Source organism: Oncorhynchus nerka, linkage group LG2 (assembly GCF_034236695.1).
Source record: "Oncorhynchus nerka isolate Pitt River linkage group LG2, Oner_Uvic_2.0, whole genome shotgun sequence".
NCBI classification, from domain to species: domain Eukaryota; kingdom Metazoa; phylum Chordata; class Actinopteri; order Salmoniformes; family Salmonidae; genus Oncorhynchus; species Oncorhynchus nerka.
Window position 1 is genome coordinate 53,008,043 of NC_088397.1, and position 19,274 is coordinate 53,027,316.

General features: G+C 40.5%; 1 protein-coding gene across 1 annotated transcript in view; it reads left to right on the top strand.

Moving 5' to 3' along the window:
- The first annotated feature begins 655 nt into the window (after positions 1 to 655).
- Positions 656 to 19,274, top strand: part of LOC115137882 (cadherin-4-like) — a 257,900-nt gene continuing 239,281 nt past the window's right edge. Inside the window, exons 1-2 of the mRNA XM_029674164.2 lie at positions 656 to 861; positions 3,014 to 3,125. Of these exons, the coding sequence (XP_029530024.1) occupies positions 805 to 861; positions 3,014 to 3,125 (169 nt within the window). The 5' untranslated portion in view covers positions 656 to 804. The remainder of the gene's footprint in view (positions 862 to 3,013; positions 3,126 to 19,274) is intronic.

Consider the following 19,274-nt stretch of genomic DNA (forward strand, 5'->3'; position numbering starts at 1 on the left):
TAACTGTGGTGTGAAATAGACTCCCACGTGGTCATGGACACATAAGAATAAGGGTTGATGGATTCACTCAAACCAAGAAGTGTCAAGCAAGAATATTACTCCATAAAGCAAATAATTCATATATATCTTTATGGGCTACTCTATTCTTTAATTACATGGTAGGCCTATTTATCGTTGACACTGTCTTCCTTGTACACATGTATAAGTTATAATACATCAGAGGAGAAAATGTAAAGTGCTCCCCAACTGTCAGCCTGTGGGCATGGTTTTATTTGCACCCCCCCCCCCCCCAAAAAAATGTTTTCTGAGCAAAAAAATGTATTCCCATGCGTAGTAGAGAAACACGTGATCATATACAAATCATTTAAGAAAATGTAAGCAAGGTTTGGAATGTTTATGTTCTAGTCAAATATTATATATGTTTGGGCTTCTTGCGGTCAATTTGCAGTCCAGAAATGATTTGTAATTATGTTCCACCACTCAAGACAAAAAATGGTCCCGCGGCTGAATCTAGTTGATACCTGTTTTACAGTCACATTAGACTACAGTGCATTCTGTTCGGGTAGGATGGGTTGTGGTGACGTTTCCAACCAATAAGCGAGCTGCTCCTTCGTACAGAGCAGCATCGGCATCGCTCTCCTCAGCGGCAGTTTTGCTCTAGAGAAGTCGGGACAATTTCTCACAGAGCTTCTTATTGCGCTCAGAACTGCATCCAAGAAGAGAGCTCCGGGAATTATACAATTTATTCGAAGAAGGCGAGTCGGGCCAATCTCTGTCCCTTGATTTTACAGCGCTCTGGCAAAGATGAATTTAGGCTCCGTTCTTATACTGACGTGCACCTTAGTTGTGGACACATCTTGGGTAAGATATGTATTTATTTTCGAAATACGTTAGAAGTAGTCTACTGCACTGCTGTGCCCGTTTGGCATACACGAGCTTTGCAGCGCAGTGCATGTGGTGCTGAATTGTGGCGATGAGTGACTTTTCCTTGCAGTAGAATTTTGGCAATAGGGAACATTATGCATTTAAATTACGTATAATGTCACGATACTTTCAAACGATTCTTCAAAATGATTTTGTAGGCAGCAGTCATTTCGGGTTTGGTCACGAAAAGATACATCCGTATTGAATGACAGGTGCCTGAATAAACCAATCGGCTATGAATTTTGAGCGCCTTTAAAAAAAACTAATTTAGGTTACTTTAGTGTACTGAATGAACTGCAGTAGTCTACTAGTGTGTTATATCAATTGCAGAGGATGCCGAAGCCTTTCGTTTAATAAATTATATAGGCTATACGAGGCTACGAACTTCATTGCCGTTTACAATATGGACTGTAATTTTTTTTGATTAGATCAGCACTAGCCCATTGCTCGTTATAGTATATTATAGCCTATCTCTCGATATAATATCAAATGCACTATTCTTATAATTTGATTGCATTTACATTTTAAAACTTATCTGAAATGACGGCCATTTATTTTTTATATTTTTTTTTATAGCCTACTCATGCCTGAAAGATATACATTTGTCTCCTGGATAGCACCTTTGCTGCAGCAAAGTAGAGAGTGAAGACTGATAAGAGAGTAGAAAACTGCAGACACAATACTGATAATTGTAACAATAAGTTACACATTTTGTATAGGTTGTCTCTCTCTTTAATATACGCTTACCGCATTGACACTATGCACATGACTTCAGTAGGTCTATGATCTAATATGCATATTTCTGTTGCCCATCATCATCTTCAAATATACACATGGATTAGGCCTACTCTTCCCCTCTCTCCTCCTTCTCCCCTTCTCATAAATACATTAAGGTTTAAGGTAGTTTACAATGGACAAAATAAATAAAATTAAAAAGGTGTCTAATGAACCCGCTGGTGTATTGGTATTGATGATTCACTTGCAAATGTCGGCATTTAAACAGCAAGCTATGGACTGAAGCAAATCAGCAACACCAGTTGGGCGGTATCCAGGTTTCTATACCTACATACTGTGCCATCCCGGGATATACTGTATTACCGACAAGGGTCACAAGGGTTATTTTTTTTAAACGTCACTTACAAAATTCTAACAAGTACTAAGGAATCTCTATCGCGGATGCTAGGTAAATGCTAACAAGAGCATTCAAACATTCATTTCTAAAACAGACAAACCAGCTCAAAGTTATGCAAGTATCTCAAAATACAGTTTGCAGAACGCACAAAACAAATATTAGACATCGGGTATTTTAATCCAGGAGGGGTTGATCTAGCAAGCTAACATTAGCAAGTTATCAAAACCCAGCTGGAGAGATTTTTTTGGCACATATTAGATAGTTAATTTAATTGTTATAAAATATATAGCTGGTAAACATGAGTGAATTTCACTACTTGATCACCTCGCTTCACTTACTTGATCACCTCAAATAAATTGGGCTGCAGAGGTGACTCATCTCATGAAGCCAGGGGAGAACGATTGAAGCTTCGGATGTTCAAGGCCGCCCGCGGTACTGCAGGAATGGTAGGGAATGGAAAAATGTCGATATTCGTGTAAATAAGAAAAATGTTTCAAAGACAATCATGGTGACGATAATTGTTACTAATACACCAGATGTATGTCCTTGAACCGATTATTTTAAAATCGCTCACAGAAGAAGTTATAAGGATAATTTAGTTGCTAATGGGAGCATGCAGTACCCTGGTCTGCCTTCAATTTGAGTTACTCAATGAGAGGCGTCATCGCTGGCCTAGATGATGAACACGATCTGCTTTATCTATTTTCTAATGCACAAGTTGACTGCAGGTATTTATTTAAGAAGTACAAATATTGAAATGTATAAAAAAAAATGGTATTGACAGGATTGGAAAATCTTGAAATACCCAGGGATACGGTATACCGCCCAACCCTACCAGTCTCTCTCTAATCTATCTGAAGGTTCAATATCAGTCTCAACACCTGTAAAATCAGCCTGCGACCCTCTGGCAACAAGTCAATTCTACAATGCTTATAGGCTGTCTTGTTTTCTCTCCAGGCGACCAAGGCAGACCAACCACCTAAACCCCCATGCAGACCAGGCTTTTCCGAGAGCTTCTACACAGTCTTTGTCTCTAGGGATCTACTGCAAGGCCAGAACATTCTCAAAGGTAAGCACTGTGGTTGTGGTGGCACTGGATCTCATTTATTGACTGTTTGTCCCCCTCTTCTCCGGAGCTACAGTAGATCCCAACCAGAGAGTGATAGAGTGTGTGTGGGGAGGGATATATGCAGCATTCCATCATGACATAAGAAGGTACACTGTGGTATAACATGCAGCTCTGGTGAAACAAGCATACATGTGTTGATGCAGCTAAAGTTGGTTGGAATGTACACTATGTGGTTTGAGTCTGCATGATAACTAGGGCCGGGCCTATACCAGCATCGCAATACTCGTTAGTGTTGTGTCAAGGAAAATCACAAATCATACACAAATCATAAAGCAGATTTAACTTATTTAGGAAAATAGCTGTAATGTTGCAAACAGAAATCATTATTTTGTCATCCAGAGTCACATCTATTTATTTTCCAAGATATAGCACACCATTTTTAACATACAGTAGGTTTTTAAAGGACCAAAGAGTTTGCTTCGTGTTTTCATTTTTGTCATGTAAAAAATATCCCGATACTTGTATCGTCCTGGCCCTAAAGATAACTGTTTCTGATTTTGATAAGAGGTTTGCAATATACAAATCTATTCATTCTTATCACATGAACAGAATTTCCAAGCGAACATAAAAGAGTGTTCACATTGAAAACATTGAATTTATCCTTTTCTAAATGATCACTTAAGCATCAGACTTACCAAAGCAGGCTCATTTAAATCACCCATCTATCTCCTGCTGTGTGTGTTTACTGCTGGAAACTCCCAGCTTTTATTGTATTACCTGTATTCAATGTAATACATTTTTCATTTTATTCTCTTTATTTTTCAGAGGAATTAAATTCTCCTTTCATGTGCTCTGTTTATTTTCAGCTCATCACATCTTTTGTGAGGTTCCTCTCCAAAAATGTGAAATTATGCTGAATTTTTCAGAATGGCTCATCTTTTTGTCTTTAAGTCGCTTCTAATATTGCAAAAACAAACCTCACTGGCAGATTATTTTCCTATTCTTGTTAATTGACCATTCTAGTTGCTTGTATTGCGTATTCATCTTAGAATTGTACATTTGATATTGATTCAATGAAAACATCCTGGTTAGGTGTAGTACATTAAGAACTTTGGGAACTCATGCTGACCACACCACTTGCGTTGGTGTACACATACTTATTTTTCAATTGTTGCACCCACACTGCTCGCACGTGTCAACAAGTGTCTGCGTAGCCAGGCGCTAAAATAGAACTTGGTTCTATTTGTGACGCTTGACGCGCTACAAGTCCCGCCTCTCCCATTTCCTCATTGGTTTTTAGGAGCATATACCCACGTGGGTGATTGAAAGATTAACTGAAGTCCACACTCCAGGCCAGTTGGTGGTGGTAATGCACCTTAAAGTTGGTTGCCAACCACCATATAAAGTCCAAAGAAGAAGAAGAAGCCTGAAGGAGGAGAGATTACTAGAAACAAACTCAGTTTACCCTTTTATCTGGCTGTGACCTGCGCAGTAGCTAGCTTTACATGGAATGGAAATGGAAAGCATCGTGGTAGCTTTTGATAAAGAATAACATCAAGACGAAGCAGCTGCTTTATAAGTGGGATGCACTGTTGAGCGCTACATCCCAAGGGGTTCGTGCTGATTGTACGGAGATTGTGACAGCCGGTTAAATGGCGTTCCTTGAGAAAGCAAGAGAAGTGCAGCATTATCATAAGGAGACGTATACTTGGAATATGGAGGAGGAATGGAGGGAAAAAGAGAGCACAAGGAGGTATAAGAGAGAGAGGGAGGAAGACGGTGAGCTTGAGTTGTTTAAAAATGGTGGAAAAAAGGGAGATGGTTTGTTAAAGAAGAATGGTAGAAAGTGTAAGCAGAGTGAGGAGAATTGGAAGTGAATCAGGTCGAAGTATTGGAGGTAGTAGGTGTGGTGAAGTTGTCGGATCCCGAGGCTTGCACCGATGGTCAGGATAAAGATGAGCATGTTAGGGTAGGATTGAAGTTTTTGGAAAAGTGGACCCTTGCCTTTTGGCCGATCCATTTGGGGTTTCAGGGTGGGTGAAAACAGTGTTGGATACTGTGGAATCAGTGAGGGTAACCAGAAGTGGTCTTGTGATAATTGTGTTTCTGCTGGTCAGAGGGAGAAGGTTCTCTGCGTTAAATGAATGGGGGCAAGAAATGTGAATTGTTTCGCTGTCAAGAAAAGGGCGCCATTGAAAGGAGTGATTACTGGGGTAGCAGTAAATGTAAAAGTTGACCAACTGAAGGGGAAGATTCCCGGTGTTTGTGATGCTCGTCGTTTGGTGTAACACAGACAGGGTATCGAGAGTGGTGAAACAGACGAGTCGTTGTCTGAATTTCGAGTTTTGATGTTGAGTTTTTGCCCGACAAAGTGATGTTAGGATATATAAGTTATCCTACACAAACTTTTGTGCAACATTACGTTGTTACAGGTGTCAAGCTTATGGGCATGTGGCAGCAGTGTTTAGGAGGGAGGTTCCTAGGTTTGAGAAGTGTGTAGAATGGCATGAGACAAAGGAATGTGTAGCGTTGGGGAAAGTAGTGATATGTGTTAATTGTAGGGGTGCCCATGGGGCTGGGGATCAGGATCGTCCCGTAAGAGACAGGCAGGTTGAGGTTTCCAGGGTTAGAGTAGTGCAGAAGTTGTCATATGCTGATGTAGTGAAGAAAGTAGAGGAAGATGGGTCAAGAGGGAGGGATCCTGAGAGGAGTAGTAGATCTGTACCGGTACAGTGGGATATGCCAACAAGTGATACACGTTTCAGTAAATTTGATTTTTTTTGGCATTTATAGCAATGGTTATCAACTACTGCAGGGATGGAACCTAAGTTGCAGAAAATTGAGGTTGTGGAGGCAGCTGCAGAGAGGTATTTGGGTGTGCGAGACTTGACGTCAGAAGAGTTACAGGGTGTCTTAAGTGGTGATGTCCCGTCCTTTCAGGTTGTTGGCCTGAGGTAGGACTAAATAGATTTAAATAGTGGAGCAGGGTGGTGCAATTAAAAAAATTAAATTGTGAGTGTAGTGTTAGATGGTAGGGTATTTGTTTATTTGTTTTTTCAAGTCTAGTAGGTGGCGGTAATGCAACATATATTGGATTCCAACTGCCGTTAAACCTCATTTGAAGAAGTACCCTTTTATCTGTGGATTAATTGTCGGAGTAGAGGACCTGTGCATTTCAGGTAAAATACCAACCCAATGTTTAAATCCCAGGACAAATTAGCAAGCAACAGCAAGCTAGCTAGCTAAATTGCCATAAATGTTTAATGCTTTTGGACCTGTCCCCAAATTAATATAGTTGGTTCAGAGCGGTCTAGTCAGCATGTTATCCCCTATGACTCTTCTCAGTGATTTAACACTAGAGAAAGATGAGCCCGACACTCCCCAGACACTTATCTTTTCTGCAGGCAAAGTTTAGGTTATTTGCTAGGATGAAATGGAGCTCTTGTTTTAATGGTTGTTGGGACATGTCACCAGCTTTAAACGAAAGCAATTTAATTATTGCGGAGGTTATTTAGAAGGACACATTAAGTCAATAGGGAGCTACTTTGCCTGGAGGCTTAGGGTTGAAGGCACCTGGAAATTGGCTGAGGTGTCCTCAGTGACCCTCGCCAAAAACAATGTTGACAGAATCTGATGCATTTGGACAGGTTGTACGACATTGTGTGTATGTATGTATGTATGTATGTATATATGTATGCATGTATGTATGTATGCATGTATGTATGTATGTATGTATGTATGTATGTATGTGTGTGTGTTTCTGAGAGAGAAACACTGCTGCCTGCACCATTCCAGTGCTAGATCATTTGGATTTGGTCTTTATTGTACAGCATCCATTGCTTCGATACAATATTACCTCTGTACCCTCTCACTCAGTTTGCTCTGTGAAAATCAATCTTTGAGTCGTGCTGTCCTACTGGCCACTCTGAGGAATATTGTCTGGAGGAGCTTGCTAAGTCCTCTTGCTATGATTAATGTGCTGCATCTGGCCTGACTGAGGGTTTGTTTTCTCCACAACACAATGCAACATGGAGAAAAGGAAGAAGACTTTAATATTAACAATACTTTGTGTGTAACCCAGAACCGTCATCTAATACTTTAATGGTGAGGCAGAGAGGAGGGAGGGGCTGAGGTGCTACAATGGTAAGGTTGCTGGACAATTTAAGTTCTATAGCCACTGCATCCTGTGAGAGGAAGACACTGAGCAATCGTCCCAGCGTCACAGAATACTGTTTTAGCAACCAGCCAGGTGCAACCTGACAATGGGTTCTATGCTGTTAGCTGGGCAGTGAACCTCAGCCATTTCCATGTTCTAATCCCACACCATTCATCCAGTCTTTAAGGTGGTGGGAAGGAAAAGCTGTTTGACAGTATTTGTCATATTGACTGTTTGGAGGGTGTGTGGGTAGATCTTAGACCATTGCCTAATGGTACAAAATGCAAATTGTTTCTTGTTAGCCACCCACCTCAGTGCCTTTTCACATCTGTGGCCTTAATGCAGGGATCGGCAACAGAGGGCCAGTTTTTGTAAGGATTTTAGTGTTTGGTCAAAAAAGTCCATAAAATCACCAGGAATTCAGCAAAAAAATATATATATTTAGGAAATCTGTTCCCAACTATTCCCGCAAATACAAATAGAGATGTCACCGTGTCTAAATTTAATCAAGGTATGAAGTGATGTTATTTTCAAATACAATCCTTTTGGGCTTAGTTGTGGTCAATTTGTGAGTACAGCACTCTTCTAGCTGCCATTATCCAGTCTCAGCTGGCCATGCTTCCATTTCCCTATATGTTAAACAGGATTTTATTTGTTTATGGTAACACAAAATACCTTTATTGTTTATCATCACATAAATCTATTGGCTGCCTTGAAGTTTAACGGAGTGAAATAGCACATGCAATGGAGCTGATTGTCTCTGTTGGGGAGGAGTTGGAGAGATTATGGCAGGGAGCCTAAAGAGGCATAGCGCTCATTCCATGTAGATTCCTGCTGTGGCCAGAAGGGCCATGAAAAGGGATATTCTGGTAATTGTGCATCGCAGTGTAAACCATCACTTCGGCCTAAGAGCTGGAACAGACACCTAGGAACGTGGGCAGGAGCAGCGGCAGACCACAAAATAAATTGATTTGAACTGCAGTTTCTTCAGGATAGTGGCTTTTAAAGTCGCTGTCGGTACATATTCAAAAAGACATCCGTGATGAGTTTCACCCCTCGCTCATCACCATCCACCACGGCAGGGGTGAGAAGGGCACGGTGGGTTTTGTAGAGTGCATATTTGTGTTTTCTGTTATGGCTCAATGTGTCAAGCAAACGTACAATGCCAATTTAATATGAATAGCAATGTTGTTTTGGGATGCTTTTGATTCTCTCTCTAAAGGAATGGAGTCAAGGCAGCTAATAAAAGTACACTGCATGGAGGTTCAGGAGGGACATAATACATTGAAAACGTGGTCTTCAAGGTGACAGCAACACTAGTGTAGTATCAGTTCTGTGGACAAGTGCATCTTTAATTGAAGCTTGTGCTTTGTGAACCGCAACACATACTTCTATCCACTTTCAAACAGAATGGACTTGTTTTGATGTCCAAACTTTGTTTCACATGTATTTTCAAGGAATCTGAACCCTCTGCCTTACTATGAGAGACATGGGATTTGATCTCTCCTTTTGTTGCTTACTTGAGTTACCGTTTCACTTCCCTCCCATTCTTTCAATATGTGATTGTTTTGTCTTTGCGGTCCGGCTGTTGATAAACAGGTGGTTGTGCTTCTCCTGCATTTATACTTTGTTCGATGTCGCTAGATAATATCAGTATTGCACCCATTCACATGATTTTACCTGACCGGGAGCAAGATGTGTTTCATAAAACTCAACCAGATGCCTTCAACTATCAGCACTTTACTGACTGTTAACCCACAACTTTAGAAGTCGTTTGTGCGGAATGACATGTAAACCCCAATCAAATGTTGTTTGAAAATATCTGACAATTATAGTAATATCCCACTGGGCACATCATCACATAGATTTTTGTTTGTTTGTTTAAATGATGTGGAAACAACGTTGGTTCAACCAGTTTTTGCTCAGTGGGATCTTAAACAGCCTGTCTGGTGTGTGCTCTGCTCTACAGAACCTCAGACACCTCGTCATGCTTCTCTCCAAGTCAGGCAGCTCTGCTTTCATAAGTATGTCCAAACCCAGGGAAAGGGATTACGATTTCAGGCGTTTTGATAAGCAGGATGCCATTTTCCCTCAGACTCACTCCGTCTCTCTTGTCCCCGAGAGCCTTTCTTCTCTCCACACAGGACACAGAGTCTGTGGTGTGCTGATAGAATACAGGTAGTGTGGATGAGCCACATCATTTCTCTTTATCTCCTCTTCCCTTCACACACAACACAAGGTATGTCCCTATATCCCTCAAACCACCTACAACATGACATCCACTGCTAGCCCATTCAACCAAGCCACCCAAGGTACGTATGTGGTACAATACAATGTTTTCCATTTATTGTTGGTCGTCCCCTCTATGGTGGGTGACGTACTGTAAAGAGCTGTTGGAAGGAGCGCTAACTGTTAGCAGAAATAGTTGTTGTCACGAGAACTATATACCACATTCTCTTGGTAATGTTACAGTGACTTGTGGGGTTCAGGATCTTTGTGTGGACCTTTTTGCTCAGTAGATTTTATTTTCATTTGATTTATTTCACCTTTGTTTAACCAGGTAGGCCAGTCGAGAACAAGTTCTCATTTGCAACTGTGACCTGGCCAAGATGAAGCAAAGCAGTGCGACACAAACAACACAGAGTTACACATGGGATAGACAAATGTACAGTCAATAACACAATAGTAAAATCTATATACAGTCTGTGCAAATGTAGGGAGGTAAGGCAATACATTTTTTATTTATTTTTTATTTCACCTTTATTTAACCAGGTAGGCAAGTTGAGAACAAGTTCTCATTCACAACTGCGACCTGGCCAAGATAAAGCAAAGCAGTTCGACACATACAACAACACAGTTACACATGGAGTGAAACAAACAGTCAATAATACAGTAGAAAAATAAGTCTACATACAATGTGAGCAAATGAGGTGAGATAAGGGAGGTACAGGCAAAAAAGGCCATGGTGGCAAAGTAAATACAATATAGCAAGTAGAAAATACAAAAAATAAAATAAAATAGGCCATAGAGGCGAAATAATTACAATTTAGCATTAACCCTGGAGTGATAGATGTGCTGATGATGAATGTGCAAGTAGAGATACTGGGGTGCAAATGAGCATAAAAATAACAATATGGGGTTAAGGTAGTTGGGTGGGCTATTTACAGATGTGTTGTACAGGTGCAGTGATCAGTAAGCTGCTCTGACAGCTGATGCTTATAGTTAGTGAGGGAGATATAAGTCTCCAGCTTCATTGACTTTTGCAATTCGTTCCAGTCATTGGCAGTAGAGAACTTGAAGGAAAGGCGGCCAAAGTAGGTGTTGGCTTTGGGGATGTCCAGTGAAATATACCTGCTGCAGCGCGTGCTACGGGTGGGTGTTGCTATGGTGATGAGTGAGCTGAGATAAGGCGGTGCTTTACCAAACAGACTTATAGATAACCTGGAGCCAGTGGGTTTGGCAACGGATATGTAGTGAGGGCCAGCCAACGAGAGCATACAGGTCGCAGTGGTAGGTAGGATATGGGGCTTTGACAAAACGGATGGCACTGTGATAGACTACATCCAATTTGCTGAGTAGAGTGTTGGGGGCTATTTTGTAAATGACATCGCCTGACGTCAAGGATCAGTAGGATAGTCAGTTTTACGAGGCTATGTCTGGCAGCATGAGTGAAGGATGCTTTGTTGCGAAATAGGAAGCCGATTCTAGATTTAATTTTGGATTGGAGATGCTTAATGTGAGTCTGGAAGGAGAGTTTACAGTCTAGATAACAAACCATGTGTCAATGGTTCAGTCCAATAGGTAGTATAGCAGCCCTCTATTGTCTGTGTTTTAGAGTTAAGGGTATGTTCCGACCCAACTGCCCTCCATTCATATAAGATAGATCAGTCTTAGCTGAAGAGAGACAAAGAAACGTGTTGCATTGTTCTATCCTGGACTCCTGCTGCAATCCATTTCCAATCCCTGTGCCTCAGTAGTCGGCCAGGGAAGGTTATACAATAGACCTAAATGCATTGAAAAATTAAGAGATGAGCAAAAGGTGTCCCAAAGTCTGACCTTCAGAATGGGGTAATCATGATATTATCAGACCTGAGATTGGATATTCTAGAGCCAGCGGCAGCCAACCAGTCAAAGCACTAACAGAAAGTTAAAGGAGCGAGAGAGAAAGGGCATATAATATGTTTTCTCAAAATAGTCCTGGCCAGGAGATTAATTTGCGGGGACAGATTTGGTGGAAGTTCACTGTTTTAGTGTGGGATGCCGCACGGTGAGAATTTCAGTTAAAAAAATGGCTACGGAAAGCAACCAATTTCAAGGATAGTTCCACCAGCTCCACAATCCCCATGTAACCCCTGATCTCTTGCAAAGAGAGACATTTGTGTTCTATGAATGCAATTTGCATCGTTAATCAAGATCTTCCCTTAATCAGTCACTCTCTCTTAATCAATATGCTTTAGTGCTTTACATCTTCGTGCTCTCTAACGATTCGAGACCCTGATGAGGAAGCTATCTTTTGTTGTGTTTCAGAAATAGGTGATGTTTCTCTGTAGGAAGCCTCCGCTTCACTTCATAATTGTCTGTGTAACCCTGCATCAACCAGTTCATTACCAAGGTTTTCTCCCTCCCCTAAGCCCCAGGATATACATGCGTCTGAATACAAATCGGGCTTCTGTGTTCAAGTGAGGTTTAGCTGACTTTAGACTATTCATTCACTTGTTATCTTATTTGTTTGGATCTTTGCTACAGATATGTTTTCATGTCATAACATTTGTTGGTTTATTAAGCAGATTATGACTTTAATTATTAATAGTAGAGCTGGGCGATTTGGACAAAATCCAAATTGCGATAAATTACCTGAATTACCTGATAACGATAAATAGCACAAGTATATAACATTTAATGTGCACAGTTTTATTTATGTATTATCATTTAAACTATTACTACTAGTTTGATGGTTGTAGCCATCAGTTGTTCCATTAAGCACCCTAAGGTCGATATCCGCGCCCCCGCAGAAATCGAATTAGCATAATACAAAAATCCCCATAAAAATCTGTCAGTTTAAACTAGAGATGTCAGATTTTTTGCATTGTATGCGGTGGATTGAGATGCACCCATCTATGTCACACTTCCGCTTCAGCGGTGAAAGAGCTCGGGGGGTGTTTGTCAGACCATGTGACATCCCGAAAATCGGTCTTCACAAAATCGTCTGTAGCGTCCGAACAGTTTGGCCTACAAACTATTATGACCCCTCTATGGAAAGATGAAACTCCCGCGAACAAATACATGTTTGTTGTTTTGTTCTAGGAAAAGACTCGTCTGAAGGTCCCCCAGAACTAGTTGAAAAAATGTATGGAAGTATATGTGGACACTGTTTAGTGCCAAAAATAAAGGGTTAAATACATGTTAAAAAAACAAGCAAATGTTTCCAGATCTTTCTTATATCTTTCAGATATAGAACAGACACTTCAGAGCAAACTTCCTTTTAGATATTTTGAGGGGGGACTATCTGTTGTTCCATGTAGGTTGTATGGGCTAATGGATGTAAGGCCAATATTTATTTTTCATCAAAAACATTTTTTTTATGTATTTTTTTTTTTCTAAAATCAAAAAGCTAAATGATCATTAGTATGACCTTTAAAAAAAAAAATCCATATAGCTTAGTAGAACCCCCCCCCCCCCCCATCCCGCGGTTTAGACAGGGATTAGACTCTTATTGGTTAACAATCACCCATATTTGCAGACTTATTTAATTTCAAACTCTAGCATAGGCTTCTTATCGTAATGAACGATATCAGCTAAATTCCTGCGATAAGTGGTTGGTATGGTCGGTGTCAATACTTTTTGGTTTATCGTCCCAGCTCCAACTAATAGGACCAAGACATGAAATAGAACTAGAGGTCTACCATGGTAACCCAGCATAATACAAGGTTAAATGTGTATCCTGAGAGCATTGTGCTTGAGATACCTCTTGGAAAACCATTTGGATTATGTCTTACTCTCACCTTTTTATAATAGTGGTCTTTAATGATACTTCTTTCCATGGCTTAAGTATCCTCTCAAGCTTTGAGATTAAATATGAAATCTGCATCCTTGTCTTCTTGTATACCTCCCACCTACCTGTGTGATTGTGTCAGTGTGTTAACCCTGATCTCTCTCTCTCAGCTGCAGCCTCCATGGTTAGAAGCCCTCTGGTAGTGCTTTAATTACTGTGTGGACTGAGTGGAGTGGATTAGTTCTGGAGGTCTGTCTCAGCCTAGGGGATGAGGGATGTGATTCAGCCCAGAGTGGCTCCATTCAATCCCTTCCTCAAGAAAACAGGAGGAGAAGGTTGAGGGAGGAAGAGAAAGTAGTGGGCTTTGTTGCCATACCTGGGCTATGTGCAAAAAAAAATTCAGTAGATGCTTTTCAAATATCAGGTCCCACAGCAATGTTGTTTCTAATACTGTTGTCACGATACCAGATTTTTGACTTTGATACTGATACCAGGTTTTGTATACAATACTCAATTACAAACGATACCACTGCAAAAAAACAACAACAACAACAATGTATTAGCTAAAGTCACATTGAACAATATGTTGATAACTGGTCGAACAAATAAAATAACAAATTCTATATTCAATTTCTTGCTAAAATAAAACAACATAATGAATAACAGAATAATACCTTCAAGTGTTCCTTATGAAAAATTATACAACGGGTTGGTCTAATCCTGAATGCTGATTGGTTAAAACCGCATTCCAGCCGCTGTCTATTCCAGAAGTTACCACCAGCTAAATCTATGATGTTAAAGTGCCCATTTACTCTGTTCCATCTGACTGCGTAATCCACTGTCTCATCAGCCCAGCCAGGAAATGTATGAACTTGATCTCCATTATAAAAAGCATCTAGACATTATCTCACATTTCTTTTAGACAAACATTTCACTTTCAACAGCGGAGATTTGTATAAACCTTGCTGTCCACACACCTGGGCCTCCTTGGGCAACAGCACTGGAGTGTTGTCATTCACATCTATCAGATGTACAGTGGAGCAAAAAAGTATTTAGTCAGCCACCAATTGTGCAAGTTCTCCCACTCCCTGTAATTTTCATCATAGGTACACTTCAACTATGACAGACAAAATGAGGAAAAAAAATCCAGAAAATCACATTGTAGGATTTTTAATGAATTTATTTGCAAATGAAGGTGGAAAATAAGTATTTGGTCAATACTTTGTTATATACCCTTTGTTGGGAATGACAGAGGTCAAACGTTTTCTGTAAGTCTTCACAAGGTTTTCACACACTGTTGCTGGTATTTTGGCCCATTCCTCCATGCAGATCTCCTCTAGAGCAGTGATGTTTTGGGCTGTTGCTGGGCAACACAGACTTTCAACTCCCTCCAAAGATTTTCTATGGGGTTGAGATCTGGAGACTGGCTAGGCCACTCCAGGACCTTGAAATGCTTCTTACGAAGCCACTCCTTCGTTGCCCGGGCGGTGTGTTTGGGATCATTGTCATGCTGAACGACCCAGCCATGTTTCATCTTCAATGCCCTTGCTGATGGAAGGAGGTTCTCACTCAAAATCTCACAATACATGGCCCCATTCATTCTTTCCTTTACACGGATCAGTCGTCCTGGGCCCTTTGCAGAAAAACAGCCCCGAAGCATGATGTTTCCACCCACATGCCTCACAGTAGGTATGGTGTTCTTTGGATGCAACTCAGCATTCTTTGTCCTCCAAACACGATGAGTTGAGTTTTTACCAAAAAGTTATATTTTGGTTTCATCTGACCATATGACATTCTCCCAATCTTCTTCTGGATCATCCAAATGCTCTCTAGCAAACTTCAGACGGGCCTGGACATGTACTGGCTTAATCAGGGAGACACGTCTGGCACTGCAGGATTTGAGTCCCTGGCGGCGTAGTGTGTTACTGATGGTAGGCTTTGTTACTTTGGTCCCAGCTCTCTGCAGGTCATTCACTAGGTCCCCCCGTGTGGTTCTGGGATTTTTGCTCACCGTTCTTGTGATTATTTTGACCCCACGGGGTGAGATCTTGCGTGGAGCCCCAGATCGAGGGAGATTTTCAGTGGTCTTGTATGTCTTCCATTTCCTAATAATTGCTCCCACAGTTGATTTCTTCAAACCAAGCTGCTTACCTATTGCAGATTCAGTCTTCCCAGCCTGGTGCAGGTCTACAATTTTGTTTCTGGTGTCCTTTGACAGCTCTTTGGTCTTGGCCATAGTGGAGTTTGGAGTGTGACTGTTTGAGGTTGTGGACAGGTGTCTTTTTATACTGATAACAAGTTCATACAGGTGCCATTAATACAGGTAATGAGTGGAGGACAGAGGAGCCTCTTAAAGAAGAAGTTACAGGTCTGTGAGAGCCAGAAATCTTGCTTGTTTGTAGGTGACCAAAAAATCCTACAATGGGATTTTCTGCATTTTTCCCCCTCATTTTGTCTGTTATAGTTTAAGTATACCTATGATGAAAATTACAGGCCTCTCATCTTTTTAAGTGGGAGAACTTGCACAATTGGTGGCTGACTAAATACCTTTTTGCCACACTGTATCTGCAGAGTACCTGTCCCACTGGCTGGGGGAGAGCCTGAGAGAGGGTGAAGGGGGTGGCAGAGGAGGGTGGAGGAGAGAGGAAGAGGAAAAAGAGAGACAGATAGGGGAGGGGTGAGTGAGGTGGGAGGAGAGAAATAGAGAGGGGTGAGAAGGGAGATAAACCTTGCTGTCTGTCTCTGTGATATTTGCAACATTGTTTCAATATTCAAATTTGACCTCCAGCTGTCCCATAGTAATGAACATGTCGGGAGTCACTAGGAGACAGACAGGCAGGTAGCTTTTCTCAGCTAGTTGAAATCATGAATCAGCATAATTTTTATGGATATATATTTATTTATTTATATATATATTATATTTATATATATTTATACACATATATTTATATAGTTCTTTGAATGTATATATGTGTAATATATATATATATATATATATAGTTCTATATATATACAAAGAACTATCAGTAGAAAATAGGTAAAACAAGACGAAGTGCAGCTAGTTTGAAGTCTTTCCAGCTTCAGTTTGAAGTGATTGTTAGCTGTGTTGTTGGCTAGCTCTCAAACAACAGTGCCCTGACAAGAGAGCAAATTTTCTATGCCAGGTGAAATCATTGAAATAATGTATCCAAATACATGTCATTAGAAAACAGCTTATGCTGCAAACGACTGGGGTCGCGTCCATAGATACAGAACCAAAACACTGAATGACTGGGTCACATCTCTGGCAACCGAACCAATAGAACGAACGACCAGCCTTCTTCGGTAGCAATCCTAGATTTGTGTCGGGGCTATAGTATGAAATAGTATGAATAAATTAATCAAAATAAAGTTTTTAATGAAAATATGTAAATCATTATTTTGATATGTTGGTAACCTGTTGTAATAAATAATAATGCCCTCGAAGCCGGTGTTTGGAGGAAATATTGGCACAGTTTGTCGGCCCTCGACTTTGGCTCGGGCCTAACAACACCCGTGTCAATATATCCTCCAAACACAGGCTTCGAGGGCATTACCACTTAACCATAGTGATAATAAATTGTCTGAGACTCCGAGCGGACAAAATAATTTTACAATTACATCTACAGTAAAATGTTTTAAAATGTAATTTGATACATATCATGGTTATGGCCATAATATTTGGTAAAATGACATTCATTAGACATATGATTCATTACAGCTAAATAATGTAATGTATTAAATTAATAGTTTAGTACCAAAACGACATAAAAAAACTATTTGAAGCTCATTTCTGAATTTTCTATATTGCAATAGTATACACACCATAGAAATACAATGAATTTTTACACCGCATACTACGATTCCCAGAGTGCATTTCACTTCCCAGGGTGCAATACTTTGCCCAGAGCTGCTGGCTGGCTACTGCTAGCAAGTCTAGACAAATGTGAAGTAGTCTACATATTGTTGTCCTGTAATGAGTGCATTTTGCATTACTTTTGGGTTCTAATAATATTATAATGCTCACATAAATGTCATGCTGAATATATGTTCATGTCACTATCATGCAAAAATAATTCACATTTATTTGCTGGTACAATAATGACAACTAAAAACGCAAATGTTATGGTTAAAATAGTTAATGTCGTAAACCTCACATTGCTTTGTAACATCTTTTGCTTAGTTGTTTTGGTGGGCTGGCCCTCATCTTCTCTATAGTCAAAGTATTCCCATAGTTTGCTTCTGCAGCCAGTTTTGGCAACAAGCTGCGGGTGTTTGAGGTATGATGTTTTCGTTTGAAGAAGCCATGCTGTCAGCATTTTCTCTTTCCTTTCACTTGCTTCTCAAAGTGGTTTGCGCTGTGTCAGCTGCAATGCTAGTAAAGAAACATTTTTTCATGTTCTAGTATCAAAAAGTACTGAAGTTTTGGTATACCGTGCAACACTAATGTGAAATGTGTTGATTTTCTGTGTTGAAAGGTGTCTGTGTGTCCTGATCTCTGTTTTTAAAATGTCTGTTTGTACATAATGTTTTCATGTTTATACGTTTACCTGCCTGGGGACTGCAGATGTGTCAGCTAATTCTGGTGCACCGCGTCACTTCTCATATTCTGAGACTTGTTTTCTTGTATGTTGTCCCTGCCAAATCAACTTAGTGATTCTCCTGTACTTTTGTATACTTCACAAGCTAGAAGTGGTCCCTGAAAATTGCATGTCACGTGCAAATATGTGCACCACATCATTGCTCTCTCTCGCTCCACTGTGGGTGCATCATGTGCATCTTGCTAGCTGTCAGTCATTGGTTGAACTCGATTTGCTAGGGGGCTGGCACACATGGGGGAAAATGTAGGGAAGATGGTGCAGCACAGCTTTCAGAAAACAGTTGCTTTCAAACCAGGGATTGTGTAGCTAATTGAGGTAAGACAGTGATTCTGCTCATAGATTATGCTTGTATGAACTACACAGCTCAAAGCGGGAGGTTTAAAAAAATACTTAGAAGTCGCCAAAGTTCCCGAGCATCTCTATAATGAAATGAATGAGCAACTGAGCAAATGTTGCTTTCCTTTGCCCAACCAAAATGGTTTATCCTCGAAACACAAATACCATGCACTACATGGCTCATTTATGAAAGGTTTTGTCAGAGCTTTTACGTCTTCGTCCTTTCTCTACATCCATCACAATGTTCCAGTGTGCATCGGCTTGATTCACTCACTGGGTTGCTAGAGATGCATAGTGCATGCTGTTTGTGTAAATTAGTACTACGTATGATGCTACAATATGGCAGCATCTGTACATTTATGTCAAATAGGGTTCCTGGAGAGCTATATCTGTTCAATGAGTAATGGGCAAAATATATCCCCTCCTAAAATAAATGTCAGTCAGCCCATCCATTTACTATAGGCCATCATCCTAGTCATTATTCACCATGAATAATCCTAATCTGAAGCAGTTAGTCTGAATGATGCTGTTACATTAAGGAGCTTATGGATTGGGACCATTTCACTCCTCCTCACGCTTCCCTCCGTATCTTTCTCTCCCCCTCCTTCCTCTCTCCTGAGCCAGGGACTTACTTTATTGATACGTTATGGTGAAGCGAATTGACCTTGTGCTGCCACTTTACACCCATGTTCCCCAGTGTTCCTATCCTCAGTCACCATCACTGGACGAGCTGAAAAACATGGTATAATCAAAGTGATTTACGCCATGCTGCGCCCAACTCATATATTCCTCCGAGCCGCAGTTATACACATCTATCTTTAGGGCCGCTGTGTACTGTAGGCTGCATCCATTTCTGTAACCACAGGGTTTCTATCTTTGTAATTAAAAGGTTTCACTTCCGTTTGTGCTTTAAAGTCGAACATCACTAAGGTCCTAGCCACAGAAATCACTGTTTTTAGTCTTTTGTTGTCTCATTCAACCATGTTCTTCTGTATCTCTAGTCATGGTAGAGTATTTATGTTCCTATGCTCTTACCTCTTTAATTT